The sequence below is a fragment of the Narcine bancroftii genome, chromosome 13 (genome assembly GCF_036971445.1).
Source record: "Narcine bancroftii isolate sNarBan1 chromosome 13, sNarBan1.hap1, whole genome shotgun sequence".
Classification (NCBI taxonomy): Eukaryota; Metazoa; Chordata; class Chondrichthyes; order Torpediniformes; family Narcinidae; genus Narcine; species Narcine bancroftii.
The window spans coordinates 60833137-60860994 of record NC_091481.1 but is presented as its reverse complement, the minus strand read 5'-3'; the positions used below and the strand labels follow the sequence as shown (position 1 = coordinate 60860994).

General features: G+C 47.1%; 1 protein-coding gene across 2 annotated transcripts; it reads left to right on the top strand.

Moving 5' to 3' along the window:
• Positions 1-218: 218 nt before the first annotated feature.
• Positions 219-27858, top strand: LOC138749052 (interleukin-3 receptor class 2 subunit beta-like). Of its 2 annotated transcripts, XM_069910105.1 has the most exons (13): positions 219-375; positions 2906-3047; positions 8559-8722; positions 8843-9000; positions 13325-13517; positions 14992-15127; positions 18236-18393; positions 21529-21665; positions 22526-22712; positions 23107-23191; positions 23839-23908; positions 24587-24687; positions 26064-27858. In XM_069910105.1, exons 1-13 carry the CDS (start codon positions 297-299, stop codon positions 27244-27246), a joined length of 2793 nt encoding a protein of 930 aa, XP_069766206.1. In that variant the 5' UTR covers positions 219-296; the 3' UTR covers positions 27247-27858. The 2 variants fall into 2 exon arrangements, with proteins under 2 accessions (XP_069766206.1, XP_069766207.1); XM_069910106.1 differs by lacking the exons at positions 22526-22712; positions 23107-23191; positions 23839-23908.

Sequence of the window (27858 nt, the reverse complement as noted above, 5' to 3'; positions counted from 1 at the left end):
ATCGTTGTCTGAAGAGGGCGCACAAAATCATTGAGGACTCCTTCCACCCCGCACAGTTGCTCCTCTCGGGAAAGAGATACAGGAGATTCAGATCAGCCACACCAGGCTGAGGAACCGTTTATTCCATGGGCAGAGAAAATGTTAAACAACGCAGCTATTTTTTCTTTCCCCTCCCCTCGAGTTGAGCTAATGGAAACTTCTGCCTTACCTCCAGGGGCACAGACGTTGTGAGAGCAAGAGGCTGGACCTCCCCCAGCAGAATCACTGGAGGAAAGGAAGTAAGAAGCACTTTCAGGATGTTTGGAACAGCGCAAGCTGCCTTTGCCTGGATGTTTCCTGCCCTGGTTCTTGCCCTTGGCCACCAGGCAGAGGAGGGTAAGCATAGCCATCACTGAGCATAGAACACTACAGCACAGACAGGCAGTTTGGCCCTCAATGTAGGTTAATGGGTGTAAATTGGACATCATGGACTCATGGGCCGAAATGGCCTGTAACATGCTACATGTCTAAATTAAACTAAATTAACTATGAAACACTACATCAGAGAAACACATCCTTCAGCCCATCTAGTCTGTTCCAAAGCATCATTCTGCCAATCCCATTGACCTGCATCTGTATCATATTCCCTCCACAGGTTTTTTGCCACAGGTGGTGGTGAGGTTAATGGGTGTATTTAAGGCAGAGATTGATGTTCTCGATTTATCAGGACCTCAAAGGTTATGGGAGAAGGCTGGGCAGTGGTCCTGAGGGGGGAAAACGGATCAGTTCATGATTAAATAGCAGGCAGATTTGATGGGCTGGATAGCCTACTTCTGCTCCTATGTTATTTTTCTTAAATGGTGAAATCGAGCCCGCTTTCACCACTTCAGCTGACAGCTCGTTCCACACTCCATGCATGAGGAGGTTCCCCCTAATGTTCCCTTTTAACATTTCACTTTTCACCCTTTAACCCATGTCCTCTACTCCTGTCTAAAACAACCTCACTGGAAAAAGCCTGTTTACATATACTCGGTCTATACCCATTGTAAATTTAAATATCTTTATCAAATCTTCCCTCATTTTCCCACACTCCAGGGAATAAAGTCCTAACCAGTGGTTCTCAACCTTTTTCTTTCCACTCACATACCACTTTGTATCCCCTTTACCATCTGTGATTAGTAAGGGTGAAAGAAAAAGTTTAAAAACCTCTGTTTTAATCGTCCTCATTGACTCGTTATGTGCACGGTTTCAGAACTCCAAAGGAAATGGGCCAATGACAATTTTTCTCAAGCAAAATATTTCAGTAACAATTGGGGTTTAGAGTAGTGATTCTCAACCTTCCCTTCCCACTCACATCCACCTTAAGTAATCCCTTATTAATCACAGAGCCCTGATGGCAAAGAGAATATTTAAAGTGGGATGTAAGTGGAAGAAAAAGGTTGAGAACCACTGTATAACCTATTTAACCATTCCTTGTAACTCACCTCCTCGAGACCCAGCAACATCCAAGTAAATCTCTGCATCTCATTGATAACTTTCCTGTTCTGCACACAATAGTCTAGATCAGCCATTCTCAACAGGCCCCCCCCCACCCAACGGAGGCCGCAACACATTTGGAAGGAGGTTGGGGGGCGGGAGGAGGACATGGACTATTATCATAAAATATATTTTGTGTCTTTCATATGGTCGGTAGGAGAGAAGTATGGAAGAAACCAACTAAACTCCACAGGGAAAGGGGCTCATAAAATGAACAGATTTCTAAAGGGGGGGCCACAGCCAAAAGAATGTTGAGAATGGCAGATCTAGATATAATCCCACCGTCATCTTGTGCAGCTGTAGATGTAGAGGAGGCACGGTAGCGGTGAGCGCAATGCTGACACAACGCCAGCAACCAGGGTTTGAATCTGGCGCTGTCTGTAAGGAGTTTGTGCGTTCTCCCTGTGTCTCTGTGGGTTTCCTCTGAATGCTCCAGTTTCCTCCCACCCTTCGAAGCTACAAGGGGTTGTAGCTCATTGGGTGCCAAGGGCTTGTGGGTTGAAAGGGCCCGTTGCCACCTTGTATATCTTAAAAAAACATATTCCAACATCTGGAGTCAACACCATCTAATGAAGGCCTTTCCACCTCCTTGTGTCTCCATTTTCAGGGAACTGCGTCCCAACACCCCCACCCACCCACCACCCCCCCAACCCCGTGCCAGGTCTCTGAGATCTACTACAGTGCCAGGGGGAGGGGGGCCTATCACCTGGTCTAACTTCCCAAAATGCCGCACTTGGTGCCTCACTGTTAAATACCTAGGCCCTCTTTAAGTTGTGGCTGATGTCGCTGGGTTGTGGGATAAAGTCCTATCCTAGTGAATTGAACACAATAGGCCCAGCTGACAAGAGCCTGTATTCCCAGATGAGTGAGAGATGCCATCAACTAGCCAGAGGGGTTATTCCTGACTCGGTATCTTCTTGCCTGGTCATTATCCCATCGATGTATCTGGGATCTTGCTGCACACGTATTAGCTGCTGGTTTCCCTATTGGAGGCTACACTCATTAGCTCTGAACTTCCTGCAGCCTTGCTGATGGTGCTAAACACTGGAAACATTCTGCCTAACGGTGAATCTGTGGGATTTGTTGCCAAGGGCAGTTGTGGAGGCCAAGTCATTGGGTGCATCTAAGGGAGGGATTGATAGGGCACCAAGGATTATGGGGAAGAAGGCAGTGAGGTTGAGCGGGAAAATGGATCAGCTCAGGATTGAACAGAGGAGCAGGTTCGAAAGGCCGGGTGACCTACTCCTGTTCCAATTTCTTGTGTTCTTATACTCTGATGGCCTCCTGGAGACTATAGGGCCAAACAGATGGTATTTTGACATTATTCCTTGTGCCCAATGTTGACACATCATCTTTCTTTTTATCTGTCTGCTTTTTGTCATAATTTCAGTGCAAGATATAAAAAGCAGCTTGAATTGCCACACGGATTACATGTCCAGGATTGATTGCCAGTGGACTGAAAACAATGGAACCAAATATTACATCCCCATGGATTTGCATTATCAGAAAATCTGCAGGTTAAAGGACAACAGGTCTGTATCAATCTAATTAATTAATTAGTGAGGGCGCGCAAAATCATTGAGGACCTCTTCCACCCTGCGTACAGAATCTTTCAGCTGTTTCCATCGAGGAGGAGATACAGGAGTATCAGAGCCAATGCCACCAGGCTGAGAAGCAGCTTCTTCCCACAGAGAAGGCTGAACGAATGAAGGAACTGCTTGCACTAACCATCCAAGCGCCTCATATTCATGAAGCAATATTTATTTGTATAGGTAAAATGCATGTTCTGCATATGTATTGTTTATCTGTCTGGTTGAGTGTCTACGTGTTTTGCACCAAGGGCCTGAGGACACTGTTTCGTCAGATTGTACACAGATGACAATAAGTTTGACTTCACTTGACCAATTTAATTTAACTTAGAGATAGGGCACAGCAAAAGGCTCTTCCAGCCCACAAATTGGCACCGCCCAAGTACACCCACAAATCGCACATGTCCTTGGAATGTGGGAGGAAATCGGAGCACCAAGAGGAAACCCATGCAGGTCACGGGTAGAACGAATGGACAGTATCAGAATCAAACACAGGTTGCTGGGTGCTTTAACAGTGTTTCACTCTACACAAAGCTACTGTTGACTTATTCTTCAGGATTAATTAATACAGTAAAGGCCCTACTATCCAAAAGTTAAGCAATGACAGCCTCAAGTACCCAGCAAAAAAATCGAGGAAAATAAATTTGAAAAATTAAAATTATTAAGAAAAAAAAGTATGTTTAAAATTATAAAAGTAAATGTCCTTTGAAGTAACACACAAAGCTTTAGTGAAGATGGGAGCAAATATTCAGCCTTGGTCAGGCTTTGCTCATAGCAGCTGTTTGAATAAAATGGCGTCGCCCAGGATGAAGAGCTGGTTGATGCTGCTCGCCGTTGGGGCGACTCTCTTAAAGCGTCTCCTTATCCCTGCTTAGTAAGAGATATCCCGGTCAGAGGCTTTATCTGTAAACTTGGGGGAGGGGGGCTGTTAATTGTTATTGTTTATGGAGGGGGAGGAACCTGCAGATGCAGTGAGAGTTAAATGTTTTTAAAGAATGTGACTGAAAATAAAGTAAAATGCTTTAAGGTTTTTTTTAACTGTTTATTCTTAAACGGTGTATTAGTTAGGTATTGTAAGAGTAAGTCTCAAGCAAACAGCACCTACCAATGCCCATAAGTGCCAGATACCAGGGGTTTTACTGTACTTCATCCTCTTGCTGCCTGTTTTGTGCTGAGGTCCCATCTCCTTTGGGGTTGATTATTCATTGAGATTTTTCTGTGGTCAACGCTGTTGGCTTGTCATCAGAGAGAGTTGATGCTGCGGTTCCCAGGTTGAAGAGCACAAAATTCTGGTGCTGAGCTGAGGGAAGGTTGCACAGCTAGAAGTCACATCTTTCGAAAGAAGCATTAGCCCCGAGGCTGTGCCTTTCCCCCAGACATAAAATGTTCCCATGCAGTGCATAAACATGGTCACACAGCATCCACAGGAAGTAACCAGCCTTCCAGTAAACACACAGAAATGCTCAAGGAACTGAGCAGGGATTGCAGTATCCATAGGAGGTAAAGATGTGTTACTGACATTTTTTTACCCAGCATCTGCAGACTTTCATGTTTCAACCAATCTATCAGGCCAATTTTCATTGCCCTTGGTTACCCTTTGCTTCCTATGGATGTTGTGTGACCTGCTGAGTTTCTGCAGCACCTTTGTCTAATGCACTTGACCCCAGAGTCTGCAGACTCTCTTATTTAACTTCATAAAAGCCTGCTGAGTGGAGTAGGAGGTAGAACGTGGTGCACAACTGTTCAGGTCAACAATTCACTTTATCTATTATGCAGACAATCTGGCCATTGGCATGCTGTTCTTTCAGGGAGGCAGCTGAGGACTACTTAGTGTCCGGATACCACATCTTAGCCCGAAGCATTCCGTCAGGATCGGGAGTGATCTGCTTCCGCTGAGGAGTGTAAAGTGCCTATGAAGTAGTGTGGTGTTCTCCCCATTTTTAAGTTCTTTCTATTCGTGTGGGAATGTCCCTTTAAGGGAACAGATTTAACAACCTGCCTGCAGGATTTGAAGTGCCTGTGAAACTGAGCTGGCAGGCTGAAGAGATCACGCTCTGAAAAGAAGCAAGAAACCCAGATGCAGAAACCAACAGATTATGACTAGGTTTTGCTCGGGAGCCATTTTGAGGAAGCAGCACAGGAGGCAACAGCTCTTCGACCTCCTTCGAGGGAATGAGAAACCCACTTGGCCTCATTGTTGGCTATAGATAGAATTGCCAGATTTCCTCCTTTTGCTTCAAAGGAATGAGAGGCCACTTCGACTGACCCACGAGAAGGGATTTCAAAGTTGCAGAGGAAATACTGCACTCTACTGACCCATGAAAAAGGGTTTTAATTGCCGAAAAGGGCACTCGTCTAAAAAGGACATTTCTCTGAAGTGCCTGGAACAAGGGTTTTCGTGAGTTAATCGACCTTCTCTCAACCCGGTCTCTTTCACCCACTAACTTCATCTAATGCCCGCGTGTCTCCACCACTTAAAGCCCGCGTGTCTCCACCACTTAAAGCCCGCGTGTCTCCACCACTTAAAGCCCGCGTGTCTCCACCACTTAAAGCCCGCGTGTCTCCACCACTTAAAGCCCGCGTGTCTCCACCACTTAAAGCCCGCGTGTCTCCACCACTTAAAGCCCGCGTGTCTCCACCACTTAAAGCCCGCATGTCTCCAAGAAATAGTATATTGATAAATGGAAGAGATAGTTTATTTATATTAATTTCAAAGGAATACTAGAAGATGAAGAGATTGATATGAGAATACTTTGTAAAAGGGGTGCTTGTATTTACGTCAAAGATTAATTTAGAGCAGGGGTAGCCTACATTTTTATTTAAAATTTTAAATGTAGACATACAGCACGGTAACAGGCCATTTTAGCCCATGAGTCCGTGCCACCTAATTAACCTTCACCCCCAGCAAGGACTTGTGGGCCAAAATGGCCTGTTACCAAGCTGCATGACTATATTAAAAAATAAAAATTAAAGGTTGGCCACCCCTGATTTAGAGATTTTTATATATATATATATATATATATATATATATATAAATATACGATCCTCCTTAAGAAATACATAGACATATATAATGTGTTGTGAAGAGCACTTCTTCTTTTCTATTTCTTACCTGGGGGGGGAGGGAAATCAAGCACAATGATCAATATTGATGCATTTATAATCTTGTAATTGAATGCATTATGGATTAAAACTAAAATACTCAAAACAAGGCCTGCTTGTCTCAACCATCTAAAGCCTCCGTGTTGCATAAATTTCAAGCCCACATGTCAACAATGGGATTTTGTGAAACTGAACTTGGAACTGCCTTCTGAGAATTGTGCCTTAAGCTGTAGTGGCTTGGAGTATTACACGAACGCACGCACGCACGCACGCACGCACGTGCGCGCGCGCACACACACACACACATAAGTGTCGATAAGTTTATATGTCAGTTAAATTAGATAATGTGTTATATTGTTTATTAAAAATTAAAAATATTATTTTAAATATAACACCATTTGGGCTAATTTTTATCACTGCTGTCTGGTTTGTTACTCTACAGTAAGGCAGACATCAGCATTAGTAATTTCGCTATTCGCTATCCCCTTACAACCAGAGAAAGAGAAACAAAAGAGAGTCGACCCAGGGTCACTAGATGTCCATGGATTCACCTCCAGCATTCCTGCAGCCATTCAGAACCCAGACAAAACTATCAGCTACCCGCGTTCCAGATCCAAACCTCTGACATGATTAGGAAGCCCGCAGCACCCACTCGCATCTCAGTTCTGGTGCCTGGTACCGTTTCAACATTCCGCTGACTGATGCGAGTCCCTTGACTGCTGTCGCCAGCCCCCCACAGCCTGCGGGGGTTCCTCACCTCGTGCCCTGCCGCCTGTGTGTTCTGCAGCTGTGGCCACCCACCAAAGGGCCACCTCCTCTGCTTCTCCTTCTCAAGCAGAGGTTGATCTCCCTGTTTTCTGGCACCCTCCGCAAGTTCTCTGCTTCCCTTCCGAGGCTGCCGCCAAGCACAGGTGCCGCGGTCGCAGGATTTTAAAAGAAGCCACTTTACCAGATCGCTTAAAGCCTGGGTGGAGCTGAGGGCGATCAGACTGGGCGGTTGGACCCTGCGAGGGAGTGCTTTGTCTCTGCAGGTCCACACCAGCGGCTTCGCTGCCATTACAGCAGCTCCAGAAGTCCCTGTCAAGTAGACCCCCTCAGGTGCACCGAAGGCAGTTGATCAGGATGGATAATTCTGCATTTCTCACCGATGTAAACGGGCCAGTCAACGCCAGCATTACTCTCACCATCTCAACAGGAAACACTTTATTCTTTTGCTTTGGTTATGGACCATGGGACAATTTTATTTTTGATTGAGGACAGGACTGAGCCCACTGTGGGGGATTTGACAGCTGCTAGGTGCTGTGGAAGCACTGGGCTACCACTAAGGGACGTTGATAGCTGTCAACGCATGGGAACCATGTGCTGGAAGTCCTTGGGCTCGCAGGAGAGTGAGCTTGCGGCTGTTAACCTCTCTCCATCAACGGGGAGAGCTGGAGGCACAGCTGGGCAGTTAAAAAGCCCGGCGCGCTGGTTTTGAAGAGGTTAGTCGGTGGATTGGACTGCAGGTAGTCACACAGTCAGTCTGACTGTGTGTGCTCACCCGGCAGCTTCAGCAAGCTACCCGCCGAGTTGCTTTGTCCATGGGTGCTAGCACCGCCGTCTGGAGCTGTATGTCAGTGTGCCCACCCAGTAGTTTCAGTGGGAAAAGGAAGACTGAGCTACTTTGTCCATGGATGAAAGAACTGTTGTCCTGACAGCAGTTTGGGGAACTCTGACACCCAGAGTGCGTGTGAGACTGACCAGCATCTCTCCTATCCCCTTTCAAGAGGAGGACTTCATGTGGCAGGGGTCACGGAACCACTCAAGCCAGGGTGTCCAAAGGAGAGGACTTGTGTGACAGAAGGTCACTTGTTAACCCTGAAGAGGGCTTCAGAGGAGTGAACCTCGTGTGGTGACCAGGTCACATTGAAAACTCCTGGGTGAAGGAAATAAAGATGGTTGTTGCCACGTTCAAAAATCAAGCCAGTCTCGTGTTCCCCTGACAAGGTTGAAAGTCTATAGGGACCACGGTCATCTGGATACAGCCTCAAACTAAGAGACCACTGGGCAAATAATCCCAAGTCTGGAGACCAGGTCCGTGTGCTGTTCCTCCTGGACTGACAGACTTGGGGGTTTTGTTTTGGGAATTTTGATGATTTTTCAGGGCTGGGTTTTTTTTTAAATCACATACGCTGTATTAATCTGTTGCTTAAATAGAGTTGCTATTAAGGCCGGTATTCGGATGTTAAGCTTATCGGGTTACATGTATTACTGCGAGTTTGCTAATAAATGCTGTGTTAAACTTAACCCGTTCGTTTGTGTTCCTCCCATTTGCTGCTGGGGATTGTAACACTTCCTTCTTTATTTTTTCAGACATCATATCTGCAACAGGACTGAGCAACCCAAGATCACTGCAAACTCCATGAGCCACTGTACCATTAAAGATACTGTCTTTGCAGTCGCAATTCAATATTTGTTCATTTTTAAGCCAAGGAAATCCATAAGCATCAGAAAATCCTTCACCCTGCTGGGAAACAGTAAGTTGGTTTGGAAAGTGTTAAAATTTGATCATTGTTGCCCTTGCTGTCACCTTGGATGGCAAGAGGTCTACCTCTCTGTTACCTGGAGCTGACATTTCATCTTCTTCCAATCGCCAGTTAAGCTTCAAGCTCCGTTCGGCCTGAATGTTACTGTCCCAGAGGCGGGGAACTATGTACTGTCCTGGGAGATGGGATGCGCTGGGAATTCCTCCAATAAGCTCCTAGGAACATTACAGTATGAGGTAAACTACAAGCAAACCTGGGAGCCCTGGGAGGTAAGGAACCACTCATGGTCAAAGTCATGAAAACAGACAGTAAAAGTTGTTATTATTCTAAAGCGGAAAAGGGTGAAGGTTGGTCCCTTGGAGGATGAGGGGGAATTGATATTGGGTAGTGAGGAAGATATTCGGGGTGGGACATGCCAAAGACAGATGCCAAGGATGTGATGGGAGGCGTGGACCTGGATGTAATAGCTATCACTAAGGAGGTAGTGCTTAGAAAACTGGAGGGTTGAAAGATAGATAAATCCCTTGGAGCTGATGGAATGCATCCCAGGGGACTGAAAGAAATGGCAGAAGAGGCTTTGGTGATAATTTACCAAAGTTATCACGACTCTGGGGCGGCCCCGGTGGATTGGAAGGCAGCAAATATCACACCGCTATTCAAAGAAAAGGACGTAGCCAAAAGGCAGGGAACTATAGGCCAATTAGTTAACATCTGTAGTTGGGAAAATGCTTGAATCTATCATTAAGGGAGAAGTATCAAGGCCTCTGGAGCAAAATTGATGCAGCATGGGTTCAGGAAAGGCAGGTCCTGGTTGACACATCTACTGGAGTTGTTTGAAGATGTAATGAGCACGGTAGACAGAGGGGAACAGATGCATGTTGTTTGCCTGGATTTCCAGAAGGCATTCAATAAGGTGCCACATAAAAGACTTATACATACGATCAGGATCATAGAATTCAAGGTGATGCATTAACATGGATAGAAGAGTGGTTAACCAATCGAAATGAGAGAGTTGAAATACTGGGGTGTTTTTCTGATTGGCAACTGGTGGTGAACAGGGGTCAGTGCTGGGCCTGCAACTGTTCATGATCTACACTAATGATCTGGAAGAGAGGACAGAGTGCAGTGCATCTAAGTTTGGTGATGACACTAAATTGAGTGGAAAAAGGAAATGGTGCAGAGGATGAGGAGAGTCTGCAGAGAGATATAGATAGGTTAAGTGAGTGGGCAGATGGAGGTCAATGTTGGTAAATGTGAGGCTATCCACTTTGGAAGGAAAGATGGAAGACCAGAGTATTATTTAAATGGCAAGCAATTGCCACGTGCTGCCTTGCAGAAGGACTTGGGAGGGCTTGGGCATGAATCGCAAAAGGTTGGTTTGCAGGTGTGGCAAATGGAATGTTGGCCTTCGTTGCTGGAGGGATTGAATTGAGGAGCAGGGCCGTGACGCTGCAACTGTAGAAGGTCCTGGTGAGGCCGCACCTGGAGAACTGCGTGCAGTTCTGGTCCCCTTACTTGAGGAAGGACGGACTGGCTTTGGAGGTGGTGTAGAGGAGGTTCACCAGGTTGATTCCAGAGATAAGGGGGTTGGCCTATGAGTCGTCTGGGACTGTACTCGCTGGATTTTAGAAGAATGAAAAGGGATCTTATAGAAATTATGAAAGGCAAAGATAAGATAGAGGGAGGTAAGTTGTTTCCATTGGTGGGGAGACTAGAACTAGGGGACATCGCCTCAGGATCCAGGGGAGTAGATTGAGGACAGAGATGAGGAGGAACTGCTTTTCCCAGAGGGTGGTGAATCTGTGGAATTCACTGCCCACTGAAACAGTAGATGCAACCTCCGTGAATATATTTAAGACAAGGTTGGATGGATTTTTGCATAGTAGAGGAATTAAGGGATAAGGTGGAGTGGACTCGACAAGCCGGATGGCCGATTCTTGCTCCTATGACCCTGGTTGGAAGGTGTGGATGCTGGACTGGCTGTCAGGAGAGACCAGCAGCAAGGTGATAGTTGAGGCTTGACAAAAATGGGGTAGATGCAGGAGATATACACAGGAGTATATCAGGACTGAGAAATTGTCCTGACAAAGTACTCCAAACTGGGTAGTAGGCTTAACTCTGGGCATGTGGAACTCAAAAGGTGTAGTTGCTTAAAGCTGGAGGGTGTCAAGCAGTAATGGTCAGTCAACATCAGGACCCCTTAAAGGTTAGTCTCAATAAAGGGTCCCGATCAGAAGCATTGACTGACTATTTCTTCCCATGGGTTTGCCTGACACGTCGAGTTCATCCGGCAGCTCATGCCTTGTTCTGAAAGTGTGAAGGGAAGGGATCAAACAGAAAAATCCCTCTGCTTCCGATCAAAATTTTTTTGTAAAAAAAAATCAACAGGGGCTGGAAATCTGAAATAAAATCAAAAGGTGCACTTAGGGCAGACGCTGAGAAAGGAGAACCAGAGAGTGGAAGAGTGCCAGCAGCTCATCAGTAGGTGGCACGGTGACACAGCTGGTAGAGCAACTGCCTCCCGGTCTCAGCGTTCTCAGTTCAATCCTGACCTCCGGCACTGTCTGTGTGGGGTTTGTATGTTCTCATTTTGACCCCCTGAAAGGCATGTAGGTTGGTGAATTTCCCATTGCAATAGAATATGAACACATCAGATACTATTTACTGTCATACAATAAAACCGAAGTATAATATTAGACAAAATTGCCTTTAGTCTGCCATTAGATTTGCCATTACTATTGTCCGACGCACCTTCCAGTCAAAGAAAGTAAAAGTGAGTCCCCTCAGAGGCACTGGGTGTCCATGGATTTGCCTCCAGTGCCCCCTGCAGCCTCTGCGGCTGCACAGACTCCAGTCCAAACCATTGGCAACCCGGGCCCAGTTCCAAACCTCCAATGCCTTCAGCTCCCAGGACTCAGGGAGCCCTTTGTATCTTCAACACTTTCCTGAATCCCGGTTCCAATACCTGGTTCTCATGAGGCGATCTCCAGCAGCCCCGCAGCCTGAGCGAGTTTCCTCGCCCGCAAGTGGCCAACAGTTCTCCGACTGTGTGTGTGCCCGCCAGCCACAGAGCCCGTCACTGGTCCGCCACCATGGTCGTGCCCTTAGGGTCACCTCTTTCTCAGCAAGGGGGGGTTTCTCCCTTTTCCTCGTTCCCTGCTCCCTCGGAGTGTGCAACCCATTGTGGCTGCTGCCAAACGTGGGAGATGCCAACTTGAGCCCACCTTTGTGAGTTATTAAGTAAAACACCTCCGGCTCCTTTAACAGGCCACTCAAAACCTGTGGGCGGTTGTTATCAGTAGGATTGGGCAGCAGGACCCTGCAGTGGAGCACTGTGTCTCCGATACCCGCTCTCCCTGGGCCCACAGTGCTACCATTACATGGAAGAGAACGATGGGAATACTGTGAGAATAAGAGCTCAGTGCAAGATGATAAGAGCAATGGGCCATGCTGTATGACTCAATAAGTTCATTTCCCATTTCCTCAAATAACACAGCACATCAAAGATTTTGCTTTCTCAACACTTTTGGGTGTATTTTCTAGATTTTGGGCTGTTTGTGGTGGAACACAGTTCTGCAAGAATGTCGAGCATGTCTTCACTGGGCTGAATAGGCTGGCCTTCTGTACCTAATAACGGCTGAAAGCCCTAATCTGCCTTAGACATGAGCCAGCAGCATGTGGAGACAGGCATGGGTTTTCTGATTTAATAAAGCCTGTGACTGCTTGCTTTGTGTCTGCAAGTGGTCATTGATCGTGTTCCACTGATCACGAAAATCACCTTAAAATTTTCCTATCACATTCCTTTTTTTTTAGATATCACCTATTTTTGTGATTTCCTGCCATATTTTAGGTCTACTAGTACATTGCCTACAAAGCCAGCTGTTTTGGTCAGTCCAAGCATGCCTGGCTCAGTGCAGGTGCTATGCAAATGTTGTCTTAGGCCTGGACATGCAGAGGCAGGCTATAAGAGCAGATGCTGTGCATTACATTAGGGCTTTTCACATCGCGTCGTAAAACAGAGATTCCCCGGAAATTTTCCAGGGAACCCTCCCGTGAACCTGCGGTATGAAAAGATAGGCCCAGGAATTTTAAAACAGGCCCATGGCCCTACCGCATAGGCTGGGCCGCAGCCCCGGGAAATTTTCTCGGACCACCCTGCAGTGTGAGAGCCAAATGGCGAAGCAGGGAAGCCTCATGACGTCAGCGCTTGCATGCTGCATCACGTAGACGATTTAAAATTAAAGGATAGTTACCACCAGAGAAAAGCGGGCCACTTTACCCATCGCCACGGCAGCACAATGCAGGATGAGTGGCTGTCCTTGTTAACCGTAAACCCTCACGCAGCTGGATTTTCTAGAGCGGTTCTGTCTGTGTGAGGGATTATGGGAATTAAGTTGGCCATTCATCCTGCATTGTGCCGCCATCGTGACGTGCCAAAGCAGCCCTGAGGGGTGGGGGTGTGAGGTGGGCAGGCCAGTGACCGACGGACGGCTGAGGAGGGTGCGTCTGCAGTCCCTCAGGAAGGGATGACTGTTGCAGAGTTGGATGAATGTGATGGGTGATCTGAGCCTCCTCTCGCTTTCCTTTCTGCAGAACTCAGTGAGCGAGACCATTACAGGGGACAGCCGCCAACTCAAAATCAACAGCTCGTCCCTAGGAGCTGCCGGGACCTACGTAGCTCGTGTGCGGGCAAAGCCTCAGCACTGTGAGCACCGGTGTCTCTGGAGCGCCTGGAGCTCAGAGACCCAATGGGAGGTGAAGAGAAATGAGCTGGACACTCAAACAGGTGATTGACTTTGGGGGTGGGGGAAAGGCAAAGGCCTAACCAGACTGGTAAGGTGATTCACAGGTTATAGAACCAAACCGCATGAGGCTATGTCAGGACAAGTCAAGCAAAGCTGAGCAACAGTCTGACTTGGACTGAAGATGTTCTCTTCCTCTCTTCAAAGGGGGTTTAGACATTTCGACATACATACAGCTCGGTAACAAGCCTTTTTGTCCCACGAACCCATGCTGCCCAATTACACCCAATTGACCTTCAACCCTGTGTAATGCGCATCGAAAGAACCAAAGACTTGTTGATCCAAACCAAGGCTTTTATTAACTAAAAGACTGGAGCATATCACAAGCAAGTTGACCAGTCCAGGGTGACCTGGTCTGGCTAGGAGCAATCCTTTAAGACCTGCCAGTAAGTGTGGCTACACTCTCAGCCAATCACAGTCATCCTACACAACCATCTGTACATGTACACATTGGAGAATCTGTACTATCACACCCCGGTATATTTTTTTAACAGTGGGAGCGCCCAGGGAGACCCATGCAGAATGGGGAGAGCGTAAAATCTCCTTACAAACAGATCCAGATTCGAACTAACAGCATCGCACTAACCGCTATGCTAACCATGCCTGTGGGGAGTCTCTCTCTCTCTCTCTCTCTCTCTCTCTCCTGTCAAGCCCTACAACATGGTCACTATCCTATTGGTGGGAAGGGGGTGTTCACGTGCGCTGTGATACCATCTTGGTCACAGACCTTCACCAGGGGTTCATCAACTTTCAGATTTATTGTCAGAGTACATACATGACATTACAGTCAGCATGGTGGTCAGCATGAAGCTGTTACAGTGCCAGGGCTGGGGTTCGAATCCCGCACCATCTGTAGGAAGTTTGTACATTCTCCTCGTGTCTGCGTGAGCTTCCTCCGGGGACTCCAGTTTCCTCCCACCCTTCAAAATGGACCAGGGTAGGTCGATTAGGTGTAATTGGGCGGCACAGGCGAGTGGGCCCAAAGGGCCTGTTACCGTGCCATATGTCTGAATTAAAACTTTTGAAAAAAATTAAAAGGGCTCAGGCCAAAATGTCGACTCCAGTGGATGCTGCATGGCCTGCTGTGTTTTCCCCATCACATTTGTGTACTGCACTATACCCGCAGACTAGTTTATCTCGAGTTCAGGAATTGCATCTTTGCCTTGAGGCAGGAAAGGTTGTGGAACATATCCCCACACTTTGTGGGTGCAGGTGAACCTTATATAGTGCAAAAAAAAAGGCCACTTGGCCCATAGCTTGGAGCAGCCCCATCCACCTCATTCTTCCCTACAAGCTGAGAGCACCGAGGGAACTACTGCCCACTCACTCCTGCCCCCTGGAGGCAGATATGGATTCTGAACTGTGGGTGCAAAGAAGTAAACGTTCTCCCCGGGCAGGCTTCAAAACGAGACTCTGCTCTGCCTTTGGATGCTAACTGTTTGTCTTGTTAATCCACAGCTGAGGCCAAAGTAATGCCTCAGAATTTGCAGTGCGCCTACGATGGGATCCAGATTGCGTGCACGTGGGAGGTGACGAGAGAATCTGGCAAATATTTCGCCTTCAACCTCCACTACAAAAAGGGCAAAGATGAAATGTAAGTAATTTGGCTCCTCTCTCAGAGCGGGGCAGGTCACTCACCTCACCTTTGACCAGGGTCTCCCACTGCTCCTTGTAGAGTTCCAGGGAGACAGCTGTCTCCTGGAGCCCTTGGGAAATTAAAGTAATCTGAACATGCTAGAGCTCTGACCTCTTCTGTTGGCATGAGCTGCGGCACCCACCTGTACTCATCCCTTCTGACCGTGGTTTTCAATCCCTTGGCAATTCATTGAATTGAATCACACATAGAATGTAGAACACAGTAAGGCCCTTCGGCCCTCAATGTTGTGCCAAGCCATTTCCTTCCCAAAACGATGTACTAAACCCTTCCTGCCTCGTAACCCTTTACTTTTATTTCATCCATGTGCCTGTTTAAGAATCTCTTAAATGCCCCTAATGTTTCAGCTTCCCTGGCACCAAGATACAATAAGAATCTTTATTTTGTGTGCTGTCTAGGAAAGTTAACTCATTCTTAAGTGCAGCAACTCAGTAATAATAAAACAAAGTCACGTCATTGTAAGTCAAAGAGTACACAGTACAGTGTTAAAGCGAGCCAATAGCCTCTTTTCCACTGGCACCCTGTCCCAGGAATTAACTGAAAATTTACTGGGACAGGGACTAGTGGAAAAGGAGCTCTGTCCGAACGCCGGCATCATTTCATGCTGGGGATTAACTGCCTCCACCCCTACTCACATTGCTGGCTTTTGCTCCTGCCAGTGTGCTGATTAAACCAGTGGAAAAGGGACAGCAGGAAGTTATCCCGTTTCTAGTCGAAGGTAGAACACCTGGGGATGAGCTGTGTTCAATGGAAAAGCACTTTGCGTCCCAGTAAAGGTGGCCCAGTAGAAATGGCATGAAGGGCTTCCTATCCCAGGACACTACACAGCCAATTGACTGGGATGCCAGTGGGAAAAGGGGCTAATGTCTGCAAGGTAGAGGGTCAGCAGGACAACGACCAGGGTATAGAGAATAGGACTGTTTAAGAAACAGAAAAGAAACGGTCCTTGAATCTTGATGTCCGTGTTTTTGAGCTCAGGTGAAGGGGCTGAAAGATGATCAGAATCAGGTTTATTGCCATGAAACTTGTTGCTTGCAGTAGCAGTATTGCGCAAAATTGCAATAAAATACCTTTCCGTAAATATGAGATGTGGAAAAAAAAATTTTTAAGTGGAAAAAAAAAAGAGAAAAATTTGAGTTTGTGCCTGTTCAGAAATATGATGGTGGTTGGGAAGAAGCTGTTTTTGTAACATTGAGAGCGTGCTCTCAGATCTTTGTACCTCCTTCCCGATGGTAGCAGTGAGGAAAGGGCATGGCCTGGGTGGGGAAGGTCCTTCATGCTTTTTTTATGAGACACCTGTGGTAGGCTGCACCAAAGGAAAACACAGTCACAATACTATTTGGGGCAACACAGCTTTATTCTACTGATATAAATATCTAGTTGGCTGCTAGCTGTTCTTACAGTTTGATCGTGGAGGGGGGGTGGGGGGGGGGAGAGAGAGAGAGAGAGAGAGAGAGAGAGCACAGTCGGGACCTCAGCTTTATACTATGGTGGTCGGATGTCATTAGGCCGGGTGTCATGTCTCTTGGCCCCCTGTTGGCCGAGTGATGTACTGCAACATAGCATCACAACACCGCCTCTTAAAGATGTCCTTAATGGAGGGCAGAATGATGACCATGACGGCGCTGGCCAACTTCAAAGCCCTCTGTAGCCTGTTCCTGTCCTGTGCATTGGCACCTCCCCACTGGACAGAGAGGTAACCAGTCAGAATGCTCTCCACAGTACACCTGTCACAATTTGAAAGCGCCTTCGGTGGCAGACCGAATCTCCTCAAACTCCTCACAATTTATAGCCACTGGGGTGCCTTCAACACGGTTGCCCCAGGATAGATCTTCAGAGAGGTTGACACCCGAGAATTTTTTTATTAATTTAGACATACAGCATGATAACAGGAGTTTGTTTTTGAATTGTGGAAAGAAATCAGAACCCCTGGGGAAAACCCACACAGACTCAGAGAGAACATAAAAACTCCTTACAGACAGCGAGGGATTCAAACCTTGGAAATATCCATTACTGGTGCTGTAACAGTGTTGAACTAACCGCTACACTAACCATGCCGTCCTTTTGAAGTTTCTTACCCTCTCCACTGCTGATCCATCAATGTGCACTTGGTCTGGGTTCTCCTGGTTTCCCCTTCCTGAAGTCCACAATCAATCCCTTCATTTTGCTGATGTTGATGGCAAGGTTGTTGTTGGGACACCACTCAACCAGCTGATCTATCTTCTTCCTGTACGGATCCCCCATTTGGTGACAACTGCGGTGTCACCTGCAAAAGAGTGGGTGGAATGGGGATGGGTCTTTTAATATGTGGTGAAACAGACACGACGATTGTACTTCACGCAAAAAGAAAGTGGCTGGAGAAGCTCAGCAAGTCGCGCATCATCTGTTAGAGGCAGCGATATATAACTCACGAGCCCTTCAGCAATGAAACATCTATGGATGCTGCGGTCCCTCCTGAGTTTCTTCAGCACTTTTGTTCTTTAATACATTGACACCATTCTCAAGACAGAGGGCAGTACAGGTGGAGCTGATGGAGAGTCTTGGTTGGAAGGTGGGGAGGAGTGCTGTTGTGTGATGGCCTGAGCTGTGTTCACAACTCTGTGCTTTCTTACGGGTTCTGGGCAGAGCTGTTCCTCACCATGATGCGTCCACAGGATACTCTGGGAGATGCAAGGGTTTGTCTCGATGTAGTGAGAACCTACCTCCATCACACCCCTCAGGCACTGCATTCAACTCCAACCACTCTCTATGTGGGGGGGGGGGGGGAAATCCTCCAGGTATCTCTTGGAATCTAGGATGTGCTGCCTGAGGGACTGGAGTTCCTACCTCTCTCTCAAGCAATCCCCTCTTGTCCTAGAAGAGTCTCACCATTGATCCCCCTCAAACGTTAATGCAGGCCACCCCTCAGCCTCCGCTGCTCCAGGGAAACTTGTGGGGACTGTTCCGATATCATCCATGTCACACCCAGTGAGGGTTGGCCCCCTTCCCACTCTATGCGTAAGGGCTGCACCTCGATCCTCATTAACCGCGACATCTTCTCCCCTTCAGGATTCAGGAGTGCAAGCCATCAGAGCTGCTCCGCACGTATCCACACCTCACCGTCCATGGCTGCAACATACCCGTGCATGACCAGGAGGGACTGGAGGACTACGAGGTGCTGCTGGAGCTCATCAATCCATCAGTGATATTTAACCCTTCTCAAAACAGTGAGTTCGATTGCTGCCAGCACCAGGAATATCAAGAATTGTTCACTCCCAGTGACTTGTGGTGGGGTTCTTTGGTCAATCCCTGCCCTTGTTTTTGCCCTTCTCAGGAGCCTGGTCCTCTTCCCCATTTTATCCATGGCTTTGGACAATTATCCTAACATTTGACCCCCAGTTCTCTCTACCTTCGCAGAGGGGTGGAAGGAGGGGACTGGAAATTGGTGGGGGGGGGGGCGATTGGAGACTTGCAGAGTCTGATGGCCCGCTGCTGGAGATTCCCACTTCAGTTTCCCTTCTTCGTGCACTATGTGTGGGTGACGGGATGGGGGGGGGGGAGAGGGGCAGCGGTGATCCTAAACCGTGGAAGAAATCCGTGGGCTCGTTGACCCAGAAATCACAAATCTCAAAATGTTTGCTGGCAGTTCCAACAAGTCGTCAATCCAAGTGGCATGTTGGCCTTGATTACATTGTGGTTCAAGTTTAAGGAGATTTTGGTGCAGTCACCATCTTCGGGCCATCCATCCTATAGGATGATGATGGTTCCTTTCAGTCAGTTTGTGGGCTTTGATATGAGGATACCCGACCCCTCAGAAAAGAACATGAATGGATTCAGGTGAGTAGGGGGTTGCACAGGACCAGACCCACCGTCTCAAGATCCCCTCCCGGATTCAGAGGTACAGTGAGGACAAAGACGGCTGGGGGAAATTCTGTTGCAGTGAATGGCCAGACCAAGCTTCGATAACCCTACCCTTTGACAGGTCTTGTTTTCATCCAGCACGGTGTATCGCCACCCTCCGCACAGTCGCCGACCATCTGATCATGCGACAGGTAGTACTGGATTCCATGGTACCATTGGCACTCAGATGAGTGACCTGACTGGTGCAGTCACACAGTGTTGGGAAGTTTGTACCTGGAACACTTTCAATCCCCATACCGAAAGGCGATCAGAGCACTGAAGACAGTTGATCGGGCTCATTCCTGGAATGACGTTTGTCTTTCAAGAGGAACTAGGCAGCTTAGCTCGGAGTTTCAAAGAATGAGGAGTGGCCTTCTTCAAACTCAACATCTCCTCACTCGTCAGGAAGGCGCAACAGTGATTGCACTTCCTGAGAAGACTGAAGCGAGCAAGGCTACTGGCCACCATTATATCAACCTTCTACAGGAGCTGTATTGAGAGCATCCTGGTCGGCTGCATCACAGTGTGGTATGGTTACTGCAGAGAAATGGATCAGAGGTCAATCCACAGGACCGCAAGAGTGGCAGAGAGGATCACTGGAGTCTCCCTCCCCCCGTCATCAATGTGATCTCCCAGGATCGTTGTCTGACGCGGGTGTGCAAAATCATTGAGGACCCCTTCCACCCCACACATAGCATCTTTCAGCTGTTCCCTTCGGGGAAGAGATGCAGGAGGATCAGACCCAGTACCGCCAGGCTGAGGAACAGCTTCTCCCCACAGGCAGTGAGAAAGGAACTGCTCACACTCACCCTCCGAGACTCTAATATTCATGAAACAATATTTATTTTTTTTGTATCTATGAATACTTGTACTGTATATATATATATATATATATATATTGTTTGTCTATATTGTTATGTCTGTGTGTTTTGTACCGAGGACCAGAGGACGCTGTTTCATCAGGTTGTACAATCAGTTGACAATTAATTTGACTTGACAAAACTAAGATCTGAAAGGGGTGTAAGAGCAGAAGCAGATATTGGGATATTTTCACCAATGGGAGGGTCATGAAAAAGGGACACAGAGGCAATGGAGAATGGACCAGTCATTTGGAACTGAAAGGCGAAGAAACCCCCTCTCAGGGGCTCGAATCCATGGAATTCCCTGGATTCTGGATAGTTGGATAGAGAATCAAGAAATTGAGGGTTATGGAAAGCTGGGACAGAAGAGTTCAAATTTATTATCATCTGATTGTACATATACAACCCCAATGAAAAAAGAGTCTCTCCAGACCATGGTACACACACAAAGACACGCATAATGATCACATAAATAATCCAAATAAATATATATAGGATGATATAGGGATACTGTTGTAAACACCATGCTTGAAGTAAAAACACAACGCTGGAGAAACTCAGTAGGTCAGGCAGCATCCTTTATAGAGCAAAGATACTGTTCATCAGTCTCAGAGCTTCGGGGAGAAGCTATTTCCCAGCCTGGCCATCCTGATTTTGATGCTCCTGTACCTCCTTCCTGATGGTAGTTTGTCAAAGATACTGTGTGCTGGATGAAAAGTGTCTTCTATAATTCCTTGAGCCTTATTTAGACAGTGCACCTGGTAAATGTCATCTACAGATGAAAGGGAGACCCCATTAATCCTCCCGGCTGGTTTAATGATCCTCTGTATAGACATCTGGTCTGATGCTTTGTGGCCACCGTACCCCACAATGATGCAGCCAGACAGGACCCTCTCATTTGTGCTCCTGTAAAAGGTTGTCAAGATGGTGGCCGGTCACCTTGCCCTCCTCAACCTCCTTAGGAAGTGTAGGCACTGCTAAGCCTTCCTGACTAATGAGGAGATGTTGTGAGTCCTGGATAGGTCGTCCCTGTATGAACGCCAAGGAACTTTATGCTCTCCACAATAGAATCGTTGATGACTAGAGGAGAATGGTCGTCCTTCTGGTCCATGTTGAGACTTGGGTTATTCTTCTCACACCATAAGATCATTTTCTAAAGAGGGCTCTCAAAACTTGTGAGGACGCCTTCCATCCCGCATGCAGCATCTTTCAGCTGCTCCTGTCAGGAAAGAGATACAGGACTATCGGAGCCAGAACCGCCAGGGCTGAGGAACAGATATAACAGGCCCTTCCAGCTCACGAGTTCATGCCACCCAAATACACCCAATCAACCGACGTTTTTGGAGGGTGAGAGGAAACCGGGGAGAACCCGAAAGAAATCCGCTCGGGTCACCGGGAGAATGTACAAACTCCTTTCAGACGGCGCTGGATTCGAACCTGGGTTACTGGCGCTGTGCAACGTCGCTCTAATCACGTTAGTGTTGCAGAAAGGAGGTCAGCAAAATCCGACGGTCAACCCCGCCCATCACTGGGCACGGTAATTAGCACACACATTGGAAATTAGAGGGATATACTTTTATTCTTTTGTCTTTTGTTTCTTAGTTAAACCAAACGCCCCTTACAACTTGACCTACAAAAATCTAGCTGATGGGCGATTTCAATTGGAGTGGGATGTCTTCAACACCCTGTACAGCCTTGAGTATGAGATCAACTACAAGAAGGCTGATGAATCCTGGGAGGTGAGTTGAAATCCGATGTGATCCACCAGCATCAACTGCAGGGTCATTTTCTCCTCAACTATGTGTACACAAGCACGTCTGTGGACTTGTGCATGTGTGGGTGTTGTTCGTGCCAGCAGCTCTGTGTGCCTGAGAGGGCAGAGACAGAAAGACAGAGATATGGTTGGAGAGAAGCTGAAAGAGCAATAGATTTCAGATTTATTGTCTGAGTACCCACGTGACATCACATACAACCCTGAGGTCCTTCTTCCTGCGGGCAAAGCACTTATTGGCACTAATTGTACTCAGTAAACAAATAACAAAATGAAAACAAACTGACTGTGCAACACAGAGAGAGAGAGAGAAAAATCAATAAAGTGCAAAAGTCTTAAACGTGTCACTGATTGAGTTTGTCGTTGAGGAGTCTGATGGTGGAGGGGGAGCAGCTGTTCCTGAACCTGGTGGTGCAAGTCTCGTGGCACCGGAACCTTTTTCCTGATGGTAGCAGCGAGAACAGAGCGTGTGCTGGGTGGGGTGGATCTCCAATGGCAGTGTTCCCTATAGGTGTTGTCGATGGAGGGTTTTGCCTGTGACAGGTCGACAAAGAGAGACAGAGATGGGGAGAAAAGAGACAGATAACAAGAGAGGGGAGAGAGAGAGATCAGGGAGGAGAAAGGGAAGGAGGGAGAGTAAGATATAGGGAGATAGAGAGGGAAAGAGGGGAGGGAGATAAAGAGAGGGAGAGAGAGGGTGAGATGGAGAGGAAGAAGGAGAAAGGTGGCAAGAGAGAGATCATTAGAGAAAAGCTTCCCAATCTGAGGTTTGGGGCCTTATTTGGATGGAATAGAGCAGATCAACATCATTGTATTTCCATGTGTTAGGATACCAAGGTGAAGATGATTCCCCAGAGCACTGAGACATTCATCCTACCAAAGAATTTGCTGAAGCCGTCCAGCACATACACTATTAGGGTGCGCGCAAAGGTGATCTGTGAGCCCAATGACCCCAAATGTTACCGTGGACCCTGGAGTGACTGGAGCCTCCCTGTGCATCTGGACACTGCCCCAGGTACGTCAGAAATTCCTTCTGAAATCCAACCACCCTCTCATGGAACAGACCCTTCTGCCCATGATGCCTCGTTTAAACTAAAACAGCTGCTTCCATGTGATACGTATCCTCAGCCCCCCCCCCCCCCATCAATTCTCTACCTGTTCATGTGCAAGGGCGGAGCTGGTTGACAAGGGTCTTCGAAGATTGCTGCTGGTCGCATTAGCCCAAATGGCAACATCTGTGCCTCCAGCCAGAGTTCCAATCAGGCAGAGCACTGCCGGTTCATTTCGAGGACCTTGTCCATTATTTCTTGAATTGTACTTTAATGTCATCTAGTCCACCCTGATTCGGATATACTGAACGAGATCGGTCTGGTGCTTATTTCATTCAGCGTTGCACCTTGTTTATTCAGATGTGAAGATTTCCATTATCGCCACGTGTGTCCTGATTATGCTTTTCATCATTTTCATGCCGGTCACCGTCACGGCGATAAAACGGTAGGTCAATTGTTCTTCACAAGCAAGCGCTGTGGTTCTGGCTGCTGGTGTTTGTACAGTCGCTGCTTTTGTCAAATACTCCAGTGTTTTAGCTACAATGCTGTGGTCATTAGTATTTGTGAACCTAGATCAATAACATTTTGGAGAATGAAGTAGTAATTAAATGAAAAGAAGGAGAAAATTCAAAAAAGGTTCCCGTTCAGTGACTTATAATGCAACTAATAATATTGTCATTCAATGTAGAAAAATTTTATAAAACAATTTTGTTGTTGGTATTTATATAATATAAGAAATATTACATTTAAGCAATTTACACATTTTATTCTATATTTTACAATTATATATTTTAAAATATTGCTAATTTGGTGGGGGGGGGTGACACTATGAGTTACCACACTGGGTGCCACCAAGCCAAGTGAAGCCACTGCAGGACTTGCATGGTGAATAGCAGAAGCCCTGGTGAACGTTGTAGAATGGAGGCACCCAGGGGTACAGGAGCAGAATCAGGTTTTTTTTTGTCATAAACGTGCATCGTTTTGCGGCAGCAGTATTGTGCAGAATAAGGTGTCTAATATTCTGTCGCACTGTGTGCTCACGGAACTCGGGTGCCACCGTTTCTCAGCGCCAATTTGTTCTGTTCACTGCAGAAAGAAGAGATTGTGGTTGCAGAGTATTCCTGACCCAGCCAAGAGCCGGCTCTTCCACCCAGACAGACAGGTACATGGCTTGCCATGCTCTGGTGGACTTAGAGAAACATAGAAACATGGAAGATAGGACACGCGGGCTCTCGGATCTAATGTTGTGCCCTGAGCCACGTGCACAAGGCTCTCCCCTTTTCTTGCGGTCTTGGGTGGAGCAGTTCCCATCGCACTCAGTGCTGCACCCTGGCAGGCCCGCTTCATCTGTGGAGGGGTGTGGCTGATGGGCTTCTGAGGAATAGAGTCACCACTGAGCTTCCTTGGCGATGTTGCCCAAGGTGGGAAGAACCAGGGCAAGTCGGCATGGTGAGCATTACGACCAGCGTGGTTAGTGACAGCACCAGCGGAGGGGTTCAAGTTCCACACTGTCTGTAAGGAGTTTGCACGTTCCTCCGAGTGCTCCAGTTTCCTCCCACTCTGCAAAAACTTACCAAGATGTAGGTTAATGGGGTGTAAATTGGGCAGCATGGATTCATAGGGCCAAATTGGCCTGTAACAGTGCTCTCTGTCTAATTTTTTTTTAATATGTAGGTGTAATTGGGCAGCACAGCCTCAATGGGAAGGCCCTGTAACTGTGCTGTATGTCTACATTTAAATCGGAGGCGATGCTCGGTGATCTGTGAAACCACAGCCAGCAGATACCGCGCACCAGTGCTGATGGTTACCATTCAAATCAGTCTGATTCTCTCCCTTTCAGAAATCCCCATTCCCATTGGGAGAAGTGACTCTGGAAGAAGACAACATCTGCAAGTTGATTTCCACAGAATCAGGCGATGCCCTCCCTCAGGTCATCCCAAGGTAGGTCCTGGTTGGGTGTAGGCATCGGGCAGCCAGTACCCCTCTCCAAGAGGAGGCCACATGCTCAGCGTTGCAGACCAGAATCATTGATGGGAAATTTCACAAAGGTCAGGGTGACCTTGAGGTGCCTGTCACTTTAAGCTGCCGCCTTCTCCCTGTGTGAACAGAGAGATTCTGGAGAATCATGGATAGTAATGGTCAGTCAGAGAGGCCCTTTATCGAGATGGGCCCGTCTCTCTGACCTGTTTGTTGCTTCCTAGATTATCCTAACAAGGCCCAATATAAGCACAAGGAAAGAACTCTTCCACCTCCTTCTGGGCACATTGGAATTTAGTATCAAATCCCTCTGCTGTAGGGGATTCCATCTGTAATAATAGTTTCACCCTCTCTTCACACACACTGTCTGATCTGCTGGGAGTGAGTGTGGAGAGAGAGGAGACAGAGACAGAGAGAACAGGAGGGACGAAGGATAGAGGAAGGAGAGCGAGGGAGTGAGACAGGAGAGAGGAAGGGGAGCAAGGCAGTGAGACAGGAGAGAGAGAATCAGGAGAGAGAGAGGAAGGAGGTCCAGATAGAGATAGCGAGAGGAAGGCGAGAGAGATAGAGAGGGAGCAAAAGATCTCCCCCCCTTTACCCTTTTTTTATCTTTCTATCATATTTCCTCATTAAACTGTTAACTAAACAACAGTATAAGCATTTACATCAGGTTCACCTCACACAATGAAAAATAATCTCAACTTAAAATTAAAGCTTCTTCTCACTTTCCAAGTTACAATGAGAGGTGTCCCAACCCAAAAATTAACCTGTCTTTACGTTAAACAGGTGCTCTGACCGACATTTTCAGTTTTTATTTCCAAGGTAGAACCTGTGCAAGGGCCAAGCTGGAATTTATAGAGTTCATGGAACATGTTAAAAGTTCCCCAGATGCTTTGAAGCAGGAACGAGCAAGAAAAATGACAAAATGTACCACATGTGGTTGGGAATGGCCTTGTTTTTCTGATGGAAAGGTTCAGGGAGAGGTAAGGAACAAGAGAGTTGATGACATGCTGTCCAGAACTAGTACAAGGACAATTCATGTGGACCCACTTGTTCTGGCAAGAATTTCCAGAGAACACTCAGAAGAATTTCGTCTCATCCCAATCTTAGGATTGGGTCCAATCTTAGGACCTCTGGTCCTTTACTGTCCTAAGCATAATCGCACCCTCTCAATATTTTCCCCTGAAATATTGTTTTGACTAGAATGCATCTCATTCTAAACATCAGTGAGACTTGTTGTTCAACCAACAGTGCATGCCTTAAGGTTTATAGAATGTGACAGGTAACACATAGCAAAGAATTTCTACATCTTGTTGACTGTCTATTGTATTTCTCCGCAGGAAAAATGCCGAACACCAAAAGGATAAACAGAGGGAGTCTTCCCCTTCAGCGATCAATGACACCAAAGAAGAGAAAGTTTATCAGACCTTAAGTCTGGGAACAGAAGCATCCTCACTCTCTGGTCCAGAGCGTCCTGCCCTCCTGACATCACCAAGTGAACCGGCCAACTATAATGGTCCATATTTGTTCAATTTTCAAGATTCTTCTTTGATTCTGAGTACCTTTTCAGAATTAAAGGCAGCCCCCTGTCAAAATGTAAGTCATTTCCAGTGGGAGCCGGACACTCCTGGTTATGTGAAGTTCCCGCACATCCCCTGCGAGAGATTAATGGATCAGTGCAAACCTCAGCCAACGCCATCTTGGACTCCTGTCCTGAATGGTCCGGAGATACCAGGGGTGCCCGAATACTATCTTCATACAGACAGTCATGCAAAAGGGTCATTGGGTCAGGCTCCATTCCGCCATCTGGCTGATTCTGCTTTCAGCTGTGTTATGTCCACTCCACCTACTCCTGCTGCCCTGCTCCCTTCAGGCTATGTTCACGCAAAGGTAATGGATGGCTCAGGTTTGAGCAATACAAATCCAGTCTCTGGTCCAGGTGCAGCCGTTCGGCCATCAACATTATCCAGTCGCGGGATGGACCCGTCATTGGTGTTCGAGGATAGGGTTGGGAACATTCAAGGTGCAAACGCCCACCCCATCACCTGTAGCGGCTATGTCTTAAGTCCGCCCAGTGGGGAAGAGGCTCGCGTGGCCATAGCCCCTGCATACTCAAACTCCGTTGAGCCCCACAGCCTCTCAGCCAATCCTCAGCAAGGCATGAGACTCCAACCCTTCACACTGACGATAGACACTGACCTTGCCCTTTCCGAGCATCCAGTGGACCGTCAGATGCCCACAGTCATGAAGCCAGATCCTCCACCCACCAGCACTGTGAATGACGAGGCGCCTGATGTGATCCTGTACCAGCAAGGTGCCAAACCCATCCTCTTCCAACAACTTGGAGACTATTGCTTCCTTCCGGGGTCTAACCCGACTAAGAAGAGTGAATCCACAAAATGTAACCCCTCATCTCCCTCCATAAACTCTGAGCCTGCAACTCACCCCACTGACTTCCAGGGGAAAGCATTCCCACATCACCCATCTCTGAGCAGAGAGCCGGTCTCCTCCAACGTTGGATGAAAAGCATTTTTAAAAAAGAACAGCTTCAAACGAGAGGGTCTTCATCAGGGAGGGACTTTACAACTCCCCCTTTGCAAGTTTAAACTCCTTTTTACATAAGTGAAGTACCCAGCCATTCTAAACTCTGTCACAGTTGGTGTGGGAGCATGTGTGTGTCCCCGAAGGAGATGCTTTGCACCATACCAGTGTGCTATCCAGGTCACTGCCCAGGAAGTTTTGAGATTACAACTAGGACAACAATAAAGCCTCAAGAACACATTTCATTTCTTTAATCTTTCATTCTCAATGAGGACAACAGAAGATTGACTTGTGTCGCACTCACTCACTGTTAACTCTGGAATCCTTTTTACAAAATCCTTGCACAAGTTGTGACGATAAATTTATTCTAAGTCTGCAAATATTTAATTATTATATTGTTGGTTACAGATATAATCTATGTTTGGGGGAATCTCATTTTTACAGATGGAAAGGTTTGCACTGTTTGATAGCTATCACATTAAGTTTAATACTGTATTTTGCAAACTGCAGGAATATTATTCGTAAGAACAATTTATCCTATGTTGTACCATTTTCCAATAAATAATGGTTACCTCTGGTGACCATTGAGAATAA